Genomic DNA, 13,387 nt, shown 5'->3' with positions numbered 1-13,387 from the left:
CACTCACCAGTGTGTGCGTCTCTGCTTTGGGGTCCTAGACTAAGAACTTAACAGTTAGTAGGTGTGTTTTGGTGAATTGTGGTTACTAGAGGTATTCAGGCGCTGTGTGTGAAGGGAGGAGTGGTGGTTAGCAATGCACTTGAGTTGTACTGTATGTCTCAGGCTATTACCTCACTTCTCAGTGTCAAAGGAAAGATAAAAGCCAGTGAGGGTTTTTCAAATGCATCTTAACGCTCATTAGGATCAGGAAGCACCGGAAATCTCTTGTTCACGGATTACAACACTGTGAGCTGATGCTACAAAGGGTTTTTTTGTTTTCTGGCCTTTTTTTGACAGTAGAGCTCAAGTTAGACAGGAAGGGGGGGGGGCGACATGCAGCAAAAGGCCACAGATTGGACTCAAACAATCAGTAAAATGGCATAACTCATAATCCACTACATCTACATCATCATTTTGCTTCCAAAATGCCGAATTAAAAGCATATTCCTAAAAGAATAGTTTGGCTTTCTTTGCTTAGAGTTGGATGTGAACGGTAAATATGAAGCCGAAGCCACCGTACTGCGCTCAAGATGTCACTTTAACACTTCAGCTTTAGTAAAGATTAAACCAATAAGAAATAAAATGTTAATTAATGAACTTTAGATGCGCTAGTAGGCGAATTTTGCTGCCTATGGACAAGATCAGGTTAGCAGTTTTACCATACAGATAGAGATAGAGAGTGGTATCAGTCTTTTTTAACAATTAAAGCATACGATACACAAAATAATGGAATAGAAATGTCTTATTTATAGCATTATCATAGCAATGAATTCTGAGGAGACAATTACTGGACACCTCAGGCACTGAACCGGTTAACTCCATTTACTACAAATGTTCAATGTGAGGTTGTTCCTACGCTGTACTCTCACATGCTTGCACACCCCGCCCACGCTGCTTTAGGAATCATACGCAAGTACTGTGGTATTCCCACTGCAGCTGGATCTCAGCCAAGTTTGTCCTCCATCTTTTTTTTTATGCTTCGGTTCGAGGCCATTAGGTGTGTCACTCAGGGAGAACAAATGAGCAGCTCCTACTCTGCCGCACCTTGCTGTTTAGTAATGATAAATAGCTTACAGAGTGTCACCTCCCTCCGTTTTCTAAACCCTGCTGATGGATGGATGCCTCTACAAACCGTATTCCTGGTTGTTATGCCAACTGCAAATGACACCTCTCTTTTAGGGCATTCTGCTCTTCCAGCCTTCTTGGAAAGCACATGGCACATGTGTGTGTATGAGTGTGTGACACAACTGCTATTTTCTGGCGTTCACTGTAGGCTGAATACAGTATAATATAAGGCTCATTTACACTATCCTGCTCTGTTGAGGATGGAGGGCACCTGCAGCTTATTAACACTTCACACTGATAACTTGAATCTCATAATCTTGCCTTGATAAGCTCTCTGAGGGGATTAACACAGAATATACGGTCTGTAGTTCGCTCACGTGCTCTCAGTTGTTTTACAATCGAAAAAAAAAAATCTATTTCTTAACTTTAAATTTCGAGTTTTCCATTCCAGTCTTGACGGTCACAACAGGTGTTCGTTATAAGAGATATTTCTCAGTGTGCAGTCTAAATAGGCATGTATTATGCAAGCTTTCTCACTCTCAAATGCACGTGGTAAGGGACAGATTCAGACATGTTACGCTACTCTAATTCTGTAATTAACTCAATTTATACTCTAATGCTGTGTGATTGCAACATGTCAGCAAGCTACCTGACTTATGAGACAGATCATACAGACACATCCTTAAAAGTTCACAAGTACTTTCAGGCTTCTAATAGTCCTAGTGAATGCTTTTCTGCGGATCCTGTTGTTGTGCATTTGCATTTGTGTGAGCTGTTTCTGACACAAAACACAATAGACAAGGAAATTCCTAATGTCAGACAGCCATACCATGAGTGAAAAAACCCCCACAAAAACAAGATATAGTACTACGGGAGCATGGGGGCTCTCACTGGTTTGTAGCCATGTGAGGGGGTGGTACAAGCTGCAAGAGAGTAGGTGGATGAGGGGCGGGGGGGAGATGTTTTGGCAGTCATACAAGGATAGGGGTGTCATGAACAAGGCAGCGTGTGTGATATATGGAGTGGAGCTGCTGCACAGAAATGTTTTGAGGGGGTGCACACATTCGCAGAAACCCTCTCAGGAAGTGTGTCTCTCTCTTAGGAGCCTGAGGTTCATGTGGAGACCAGATGTCTGAACCTCCTGTCTGGATATACACAGAATGGGGGGGGGGAGGGGGGGCTCCCTCCCGGGTTCCCCGCCAAACAGATGAACACACACACAAACACATCTTTCAGCGCAGAAAAACTCAGTTTTCTATTTTGTGATATTTGTCACCGTTACCCACAGTTCATGGTGAGGCACTGTTGTATCATTCAAAGACTTCTCACTCTGTTTCAACTTTCAGCAAAAACAATGAGGGTCCAGACACTCATTGGTGTTTGCATACATGTGTTGACACTTGAGATTTAAAAAAAGTAACCCTCCTGCCATGTGGTTAGTGACACCAAAGTGATAGTCAAAGAGGAGGAGTGTCAGAGAACACAGATTGTGGATGGCTGGAAATATATCTGTGGGCTGGCTAGCAAAAACAAAAACATACCGTACATACTAAATCAACTACTGCTATATCATAGCAAGAGGCCCTGGCTGTTTTAAGCATGAAAAGACAACATAAGAGAGTATTGAAAACGACATTCTACACTTCTATTTGACATTAACCCTCTCGACAACACGCTTGTTAATGTTCTTGCCGATGCAGGATTGACCACTGGAGGAAAGTACATCCATCAGGAAAAAGAGCAGCTGAGCTTCAGATATGTTTGTACAAACAACCACAGCAACAATAGAGACACTCTTTGTATTTGCCTCTACTGCCATCCCATTAGGCTGGTGGACTTTAGACAAGCAGCAGTCAGTGCAGGAGTAAGCAACCTGCAGCTGCAGAGTCGCGTGGCTGTTTTCTCCAAGATTTTAGTTTATCATTGCAGGCCTGATTCTGACATTCCGCAACTGTAAAAATATGTAACCATTAAACAAAAAAGAAAACAAATATTTTAACATTCTGACCTGGTTTCCTCTATATTTTGCTGACCCTCAATACTGGTGGTCACTATCTTGGGTCCCCATAGCGAGTCTAGCTATTCTAAATCCAAAAAAGACTCAGAGTAAGATAAAGAAATGAATAATGAGTGGACAGATTAAGTTGATTTCACCATCAACACTGCTGTCTTACCGGTATGCTTGATCTGTTAGCCATTTAAGGCTCAAATATGTTTTGTGGCTCTGGACTGCTTTTGATAGTAAATATTCTGGACCCCTGAATTATTGGAAGGAGGACCTGAAGCAAAGGCTACTGACAGACTTAAAGACAGTAACAGTCGTACAGGATAATCAGGTTCTGCAGATGTAGGTATCCGTGGCATTCCAGTGACATGTGGTGTCACACTCGTGTCAACATGGCCAACCTAATGCAGTAGTTATGTGAGAGAGCTTCACGCTCTTCCACAAATATCTATTTTCCTGCCTGGTAAACTGAGACAAGTTCCATTCATATCTGAGGCTGGTACAAGATGAACTTTCAGGAGGAAATATGTCACTGATGTTGGATTTGAAAATATAATAATAATAAGCAAGCACCTAAGAGGATTTCCAGGTTGTAAGGGTACAAACACACAGTCAAGTGTACTGCTGGACATATATACATGAATATATATATATATATATATATATATTCCTTGACAATATATGGTACACCATCAGTAGAAGGAGGTAGGTGAAGAAAACCCTCTTTTTAACAATAATAAGTCTTATGTTTAACCATGCAAACTTCATCATTCATTTAACATAATCTCTCCAACTGAACATGGTGGCAGCCCCCTGCTGTGGCTAAGCTTTTTACCAGCTGAACAAGGAAACATTTAAAGACAGAAGGAAAAGTTATATGAACCACATATGGAGATATCCTTGCGGAGAACCTGTTTAAGTGCCAAAAATTTAACAGTGAGATTAATCAGATGATTGATTCAGAAAACAGTATGAAAGCTCTTGGACATGCACAAACAAACTTCTTAAGATTTGAATCTCACTTAAAATCTGTAAAATGATCAGAGGATGTTTACAAAAGCTCCTCATTCAGGTGGAGCAAGCTTGAGCAAATCTTTGAGGAGGAATAAGAGAAAATTCCCAAATCCAGATGATACAGATAAATCCAAGCAGGCTCAAAAAATGTAAATCACTGCTATGGTGACTTCTACCAAGCTTTAATGATTAAGACTTGGGTTCTCTGTGGCCTTATGCAAGCTGCAGTTTAAGACCATCTGAGTAGTCTACCAGTTATTTTTACCTCTTTTATTTTGCCAAGGAGGTTATGTTTTTGGTGCCATTTGTGGTTTTATCTGTCAGGAGGATTATGGAAAACAAACAAAAGAAACTTGGTGGAAGAGTGTAGCACGGGGCCAAGAAGAACCCACTGGAGCGGATTTGAAACATGGGGCAGATACAAGAGCGAGGTCCTTTCCTCTGCATGTGACCGAGGGTGGGACTTAAACACACGCCATTGGTGGAGAGTGAACCAGGTAAAGTGAAGTATTTTATTGATATAGCAGAAGTTATCTCACTGATCTCTTTATATATATTACTGCAGCAACAACAGTTAGATTTGAGAAACACATTTCACGTCATTCATTCAGGAAATGTGATTCATGCTTAACAGTCATATATTTTACTGTATTTGTGACAGGGCACTTAGCCTGATTATTGCAAATTTGGAAATACCAGAAGGCCGTTGGGGAATGAATTACTTATCTGGGGTGTTACTAAATCATATTCTCTCATTTGTGTGTGTAAGAGCAACTTGAGCCTTCAGGTAGAAGTATATCATAACACTAACTGGAGCATAAATTATCATAAAATGTTACACGACTAAGATATAAGTATCATGGTGGAGAGAATATTCAGTAGCCTACATGTACTGATTTGAAGCGGACAGGAAAGAGCAGCTGTGATTGGAAACGGATCCTAAGATAGCCGATTAACTGCTGCCCTGATCTACTTTAGAGGAGTGTCGGCCTTGGGCTCTCTCTGCAAATATAATTTAATTCTGCCTGATGAGAGAGGGATGAGAAACATTTATGGAAGGAAACAGCAAACATGCTGCAAAACTTCAAACCCCTGTGAGAGAAAAACTGATTCACTTGGTGTTTTCACGTGTAATATTAATGAATATCTAACAAGAGACATTGGATAAACTGTTATACACATGCTTTAGTTCTTTGTGGAAAAAATAATCTGTCCTTCTGCCTCTGCTTGGCATCCTTCTCTTCTGGCTCATATTTTTAATTACAAGCTCACTGTTTCCAAGAGTCATGGGCAAAAGGGGCTGAAACAGACTCAACAGGGGGAAGAGGGTTTTTTTTTTTTTCACAAGAACGGCAAACAAACCTTGGTTTTACATTAACCTGCAGTTAGTCCAGCTCAAACAATGGCAAAAACCTACAAATTTCATTTAACTCTACACTTTCTTAACCACTATACGCTTAAATATTCGCATTTATTAAAAAGCCATGCAGGTTATGTTTCTTAGGCAATGTACAGTAGGTACATAAATATTTAATCTCCTCAGAAGAAGGCACCCTATTTCTGGCATAACTATCAGGACTTCCTGTTTTCCAAAGGAAGCACGAGGTTACGGCTGACAGGATCTCATCAGGAGAGAGTGACTGTGGAAGAGCCAGTCTCCGACAGAAACAGAAGCTGCAATCTCCACTCCAGCCAGTAAGGAGGGAAAAGACTTTCCATGGAATGTTTGACTTCATTATTTCTCCCGAACCTTGACAACACTCATTGTGTTTCACTATAGGCTTATGTAACACAGGAAACACTAGTAGCAGATTACAGAAATGAAGAAGAAACAATAATAAAGACACCAGGAACAGACAAACACTAAAGGAGTAGTAGAGGTCAAAACTAGGGTTGGGCAATTGAACAAATAGATTGGCTCCATCGAGTCCATCACCGGGTTGTTTTTTTTGGACGATTTTTGTAATTTTATTTAGATCATTTTAAGATCTACCTTCGAAGAATGGTCAGTGAAAAGTTCAGTGGCACAGTAACGCTACACACACTGTGCCAAAGTACGAGTAAGAGGAACAACAGCTGTAGAGGTCAGGGGTTTATTTCGGCCAGTTTGACAACTAGAATAAAGTAACATGGTGATTTACAGCGGCTCCGACCAGGACTCTGACTCCATGCATGACGAAGACATGCTCAGGTGTGTGTGAATATACTGTATCAGCAATCGCTGGTTATTGAAATGACAGTGGCTGGTTGGAAAATTTTAACATATTGCCCAACCCTTGTCAAAACAGAGCATGAGGGCAGAGGAGAAAAGAAAAATAAACATATACAGGTTTGACAGTACTACATGTGCATAAAAAAAAAGATATAAACTCTTTTGGCCATTTAAGAAAACTTTGATTACATCTTCCCTCAGAGACATCCTGTAGCTAGGAAATGTCATCTTAAGGTTGAATTACCTAAATAACCTTGTTACTGTCAATAAATTGTACTAACATTACTGTGTACATTAAACTACGCTACTATATTGTATAGCAACATATATGCAGGTCTGACCATAACTGTGTCATTCAAAATGTATTTTTACACTTGTTTTCAGAGACCAACCACCTTCCCCTGTTACAATTAAAACAGCACTCAGTCAAATGGTCCACAAAGTCATGATTTGCCTGTATTATTATTATATGGTTTACATCTGTTAGCATACGTGAGTCAACATATAATAATAAAACACATCATTTATATTTGCTGTAATTGTTGACACAGTGTTGAATGTTCCACTCAAGACACCGCCCTCCCTATACGATCCATATGTCATATTAACCACCTTGTTTGTTTGTTTAGTCGGACATTATGTGCAGCAGGTATATGGTGATGTTTGCTGTGTTAGCGCTATTAACATAAAGATTGACTCTTCAACCACATCCCCACCTACACATTTTAGTTTGCATAATGTCATTGTCGTGCCACGTGTCCAAGCAAAGCTAGATTAGCATTGTTAGACCAGGGGATGATGAGCAGCAGGGGCAGATTTAGAGAAATACTCATCGGAGTAATTTAATCTGATTTAACAATCACATATATCAATATTTGCTTGGAAAAGCCCCCAAATGAAGCTATTTTAACTCCAGAAAACATTACATTATTGTATTACATTTCATTGAATAGAAATATCTAAAGAAAAAAAAACATAAAAATAACATAAGAGATCATTAAATTAATTAATTAATTAAATTTTAACATGTTACTTTTTAAATCATTCTAAATGAACATGTTAAATGGCTGCTGCCACCCCTCTAGATCCATCCCTCAGCGGGCAGCCAATATGAGAAGGAGATTAACAAGAGATCAACCTCCTGCTCCTGACTGTATGACCAGCTAGACCTGCTTGGTGCAATTAAACACTCACTGGGAAAACTTCAGTCTCTGGCTTTTCAACCCTTTATGAGCCTATACAGTAACCTAATTTATAATAGTTGCATGAAGCCATTAAAACATAAAAGAAAGGAGCCGACTGAGAGCAAGACGGCAAAGGAGTTGAAGGAGGATGGCCCTTTGAGAAAGGTACATGGGAATCTGGGAGCAAACATCATAGAAAATAATGAATGAAAGTCTTGATGGTGGTACAATAGGAAAACGAAGTGATTAAGGAGTCAGCTCGCTGAGAAACACAGAAAGCCATGTGAATGAGGAAGAAGTCTCCGTCCCTCCCACACTCTAGTGACAATCTGAGGCCAGCTGGCCCGGCCAAAGCATCCATTCACTCGGCTTCCAGGAAGCGAAGGAGAAAAACAACAAGACTTTCAGAAAACAGTACATGGCCATCTTCTCTCAGACTGGTGCTGGAGTTGGCTCCCACAACTAATCCCAAATTACTCAGAGCATTTCCTCCCTGAAACACTGTTTCTCACCTGGCAAAAGATGACTCAGGTGTGCCTTTAACCTTGTTTAGAAACAAAGGATGTCACAGGTTAGGCTACCACCACACAAACCTAGATTAAAACAACCAGAAATATCAAGTTCACGACAAAACCATAATTTGGCGGTCTGTCAAAAGAGGCCAAAGTCTTATTGTCAAAATGGTAAAAATTAATTGTAATTCTCCAAGAAAATCTATTAAATATGATGCAACAATATAAGAGAAAAGGCAAAACCAGGTCCTCAAAGACAAAAAGAGACTAAAAAAAGGAAAACAAATACAACTGGGCTAGAAGAGGTGCCACATTTTGACTTGCTGCATTCAGTGAAATGATGAGCATAGCATTCAACAAGTGTGTTTCATGGAAATGGTGATTCTCCAGCTACCAATAAAGGAAATCTTGCAAGCATTCTGTAACTTTATATTATTTGCTTACACGCACATTTGGTGGTTGTTATGCTGTGTGTTTGCTGCAAGGAATTCCCATATCTTATCACGCACTAGCAAAACCAGTATGTAGGCCAATTGATAAAAACTCCCAGGTTGCTGGTACGGTTGTCAGCCTCCATGTTGACGTAAAAAAGCAGAGTGTGTTTGTGCAAGAGAGATACTGAAAAGGGGGTTTCCAAAAGACATTTTAGATCTATATGGACAGAAAAATATCTACCAGACTACACTTAAAATGCCAAGACGTTCCTCTTAAAGTGGTGTTTAGGAGGACAGAAGGTGAGCCCATATGGCAGTTTACATTTATCTACGATGTATGTGTGTATTTATATATAAAATATGTGGAATCTTTTTAAAAAAAAAAAAGGTGTTATCAGCGTGCAAAATACTACTTTCTTCATGCAGCATGAGCCTCGTCCTCATGCACTACAATAACAGGGTGAGAGCGTGGCAACAGAAGACAATACACAACATCAGCGCGGCCTTGGATGTAGGTCACACAGCCAGAAGCAGAGAGAGAAAATACTCAATCAGGATGTATATATACACATATATACCACTTCCATAATGTTTAGAAACAGCAATGAGGGGGAAAGGATTAACTGATCTTCCCTCAGTAAAATCTGTCCCACCAGCCCAGCCCGCTGAGGGTCAGTATGTGATGAAGATAACTGGCTCTGATGGGAATCTGCCTGAAACGGATGCATGTTTAAAAGTGGATAGCCAGACACTAAGAGAGCCAGGTGGAGTTTAACTTTCTCAAGGCTTGAATGCTTGGCGGGAGGTAGGGGGGGGGGGGGGGGCTGTCACACTGGAATGATTGTCTCTTTGTTCCTTCACTCCACTTGTTCTTTGTAAGAAAAGAAAGACGGGTATTTTGTCTTCCCCGTGTCCGTGCTTCTGACAGGTGCATAATTTGTCTGTGCAGCGACTACTGTATATTTAATTCATAGGGGTGGTAGGTACACGAGGCAATTTCTCACATACCTGCAGAGGTTAGATATTCTATGGTTTAAGTGAAACATCTTCAGCCAAAAAATTAAATCCTGGACAAAAGCTTTTTTCCAACTGTGGCAGTGTGTGACAGTAATGCTTGAAAGACCTACCACCAAGTGATGAAAGAGAAGCTCCCATGACTGACTCAGCTTCTGGTTCACCACCATGTCAAAGAAGTCATACATGAAGTAACCTGTGGGGAATAGACAGCATTTAGCCAATGTTAAAGCCATATTCAGGTCTGGCAATTCATTAATTAACCAAAACACGACAGATTCTTTTGACAATAGAAGCCTTGAGCATATCAAGTGCGTTTGGGGGGGGGGGGGACCCGCTTCCATGACGACAGCGATGGCAACCGAGATGTGTCTTGGAGAGGGGCTATTCATATCCACCAACCCCACCCCTTTCCCCGCCACCGGCTGTATCCATGGTGACAGCTATTCAGAATGCTGGAAAAAATAATGAAGTGTTGAGGATGGGGACGAAGGGGTAGCGAGGGGGGCTTTGGTGAGACTGGAATTAACCTCATTATGTTGGAAATGTGACACCGGGACCCTTCATCTCACCATAAACAAATGTTCCTGCTACCAGCCACCAGAGCAGATGAATACCAGAAGAACACCATGAAGCATTTGATTGGTTTATGTGAACTATCTGGTGTCCATCGCGGTTCTCGTCGCAGGTCACGTTTTGTCATGAACAGCCAATCTGAGCGTGTGACTCGTTGCCAATTTATCTCTTATCTTGCCCTTGTGTTTTTAGAATGATTCATTCAGCACTGACACATCTGTATTCAAAACACACCGGTGGAGCAAAGAATGACTGAGTGACACTCTCTTTATGTACTGCAACATGGGCATGATGTGACACCTCTGTACAGTCAGAACAAAGGAATCAGACACTGGTTGACTTTCCACTGGCGACCAACCAAAGCCTGAACAGAAAGCGAGAAGAAAGAAAGGGGGGGGGGGTTTCTAGTTAAATCCTCCAAAGTAAAACATTTGCTTCTTTCAATTCAAGATTTATTGGTATGTTTACATGAACATGGAATTCCTTTCTTAAACCAGTTAGTCTGGTTTCAGGCTGCCAGTATCACGCCTCTGTTGGAATGACCCAGTTCAGTATGAGAAACCTGATTAAGACACCTGGCTTAGTCTGATACTTGCCAAGTTACTGCAGCATGTAAACATCTTAATACTGTGGCTTTTTGTTTTTATGGGCTGTGTAAACCTGACTTGCAAAGCATTATGGGAACTTCTTTATATATATCTTAATAAAATGTGCCCATGGAGGAATATTTACTATTGCTAGCAGTCTTTTTTTTAGAGGTATCTTACTGTTTTTTGGGTTAAATAGGCAAAGAGAACTATTCTTTAAATTGGTTATTCATAACATGGAGAATAAACTGTATCAAAAGTCACATGAAAAAGGGTTTTACACACATAAAACATTAAGCGTGGTTAAATTCCAGTGCAAGGCTTTGTTCTAGGTGCTGCACAAGGTCTTCATTCAACAACTGGAGAGTAATTTAAGGCATGTCACTGCGATGTTTGCTGCGTGGTATCACAGTCCGAATGCACAAATCTGGTGGACAAAACTCCTCGCTAAACATGCTGAGGCCTCAGAATCACACCACATTTCTGGTGGGAGGGTTTAGGAGAAGCACTGATGTGGATGGTTAGCATAAATCAGCTTTTTTTTCTTTTTCTTTTTGCGTAGATGCTGTCTTTGGTTACTGTCACATGACAGTACGTGGGTTACGCCCCGTGCCTGGGACTGATAATAATGCCCCCCATTGATTTTCACATACTGGAGCTGCTCCTTGCTTTGCCAGCTTCCAGGGGCTGGACTTCCTGAAAGAATGTCAAACATCCTGGGAATCCTCGGGGAGCCCTTGTTGCCCCGCAAACATCCAATAAATGTGTGGATTTAGGAGGGCTCACGTGCCGCCAGAATACTTGAGAGATTAATGAGGAAAAGTAAAAACAGGGCGAGTTGCTATTTTAAGAATGTGGGGTAAAAATCGAAAGTCTCTAATTTGGTTTAGGGCGAGTGAAATCGATGGTGAAATTAACTGTAGCCTTCGTTGTGGATTCCAGGTAGTGATTCAGTAGAAAAAGAAATCGTCTACAGGAGGAGCCAATGTCAGTAGAGCCAAAAACTGTGAATGGGGTCAGAGTGGACAGGAAAGAGGGGGAGAGAGAGACAGAGAGAGAGGGGAAGACATGCAGCAAAGGGCAACAGGTCAGATTTTGAACCCCAAGCTGCTGCAGAGAGGACTCAGCCTTTGCATGTGAGGAGCCAGCTGAGCTACCAGGGAGCCCCAATATGATAAATATCAACCAGGTCAGTGAATTGTAGAAACAGTTAAATGATGGAGCACATCAACATGACAGCAGATAATTCACTGAGTGTAAAAAAAAGGCTAAGTTTACCTCATTCTTAGACAATATGCTGCTGGTTTCAGATATCTTAAACACTGTATGAGCTCATTGTGCAATGTATTGACATTAAACATGTTCCCTATGCAGCTGAATTAAACTTATAAATACTTTTCAAGTTAAGACTTGTAATATCTGGTTTAAATAAATGTTTTAAAAGAACTACATGAAACACAACAGCAGGGAAATGGAAAATCAGACTAGCTGTGATGGATAATTCCTCACTTTCCCTTATGGTGGCAGCACCTATGGGTGCGCTCCCTCTGTAGCACTCCCTCCCCTCCAGCACCACCACCACCTCCAGCCCATTCACATAAGGACACAATCTGTAATCCAGCATTGTAGGAGTGCCGACAGGATACTCACCGATGGAAAACGACACCAAAGCGTGAGAAAACACTGAGTGAGTTTCTATCAAATCTTCAGCCATCTGCGGGTGACGGAAAAAGCTGAAGAGATACAAAAAATAAAATAAAAAAGAAATAAAGTTCAGATAAAACATTAAGAATGGGGGGGAGTTTTATAATTTGTGGAACTTTATTCGAGAGTGACATCTTTACAATGAATCCAGTCCACTTTAAGTTCAGTGTAGATAATGAGGTTGTCAGTGACACGTTTTAATCTATTCCCAGTTAATAGACTGGGCAAACAGCAGGGCAAAAACCAGCATTGGTCAACAATAAAAAACAACACTAGGTCAAGTGACATGAAATTAAATTTTAAGCAAATTATTTCAAAATACAACCGCGCCAGGAGCCAGCATCCATCAATGAACCCATGCGTTTCAAAGCTCAACAGATCTTAACTCACACTGTAAGATTTCACATTTAACAAAAACCTGAATAACACAGTTGCATTTAACTCACCAGAGCACTGCCCATATCGCAGTGATAAAGCTGTGCACGAAGGATGTGGCGATGTTTCTCCATTTCCACGCATTCCTACAGGCGGACTCTGGCATGGGGAGTTTACCGACCCCCGCGTTGACAAGTCGGAAAAACCCGAAGGAGCTCCCGGTGGTTAAAATCACTGAACTCAACTCCATAGTTGACAGATAATTTCAGTTTTAGGATAGCTGTAGTAGATGAAGACTTCAGAGGTCTCCCCCTCCTCTCTCCTCACTATGAGCGGCGTAATAAATAGACTATATAATATGAAATAATGGCTCCAGACGGCTGTGGGCGACGACCGAGACGATCACGTTAACGCACCGGTGTGTTCCCAATCATTTGTGCCACAACAGGCTGGTGAAAGGCGGTTATTGTCCAGAGAAGAAAACACAGATTGACTATGTGTGTGTGTGTGTGATATGCAGCCCCCCCTCCTATAATAAACCCCTCTGAGGCCACAGGTCTAACCGGTATGGACGGTGAATGAAGGCGTGAAGTCTCGTTCACTGTTGTGAAACCGTCCTGTTGTAAAACCTCATCTCTCGCTTGTGTAACTTTTTTTTTTTTTTTT

At 41.1% G+C, this 13,387-nt stretch overlaps 1 protein-coding gene across 1 annotated transcript in view; it reads right to left on the bottom strand.

Annotated features, from left to right (window-relative positions):
- The window catches only part of tlcd2 (TLC domain containing 2), a 21,785-nt gene extending 8,814 nt beyond the window's left edge, over positions 1-12,971 (bottom strand). The window contains exons 1-3 of the mRNA XM_035680644.1: positions 12,793-12,971; positions 12,293-12,375; positions 9,593-9,675 (exon numbers count right to left, since the gene is read on the bottom strand). Coding sequence (XP_035536537.1) covers positions 9,593-9,675; positions 12,293-12,375; positions 12,793-12,971 — 345 coding nt within the window. The remainder of the gene's footprint in view (positions 1-9,592; positions 9,676-12,292; positions 12,376-12,792) is intronic.
- Between the last annotated feature and the right edge of the window lie 416 nt (positions 12,972-13,387).

The sequence above is a fragment of the Morone saxatilis genome, unplaced genomic scaffold, assembly GCF_004916995.1.
Source record: "Morone saxatilis isolate NCDOM2014 unplaced genomic scaffold, NCSU_SB_2.0 Contig8, whole genome shotgun sequence".
NCBI lineage: Eukaryota > Metazoa > Chordata > Actinopteri > Moronidae > Morone > Morone saxatilis.
This window is presented reverse-complemented; position numbering and strand designations above follow the sequence as displayed.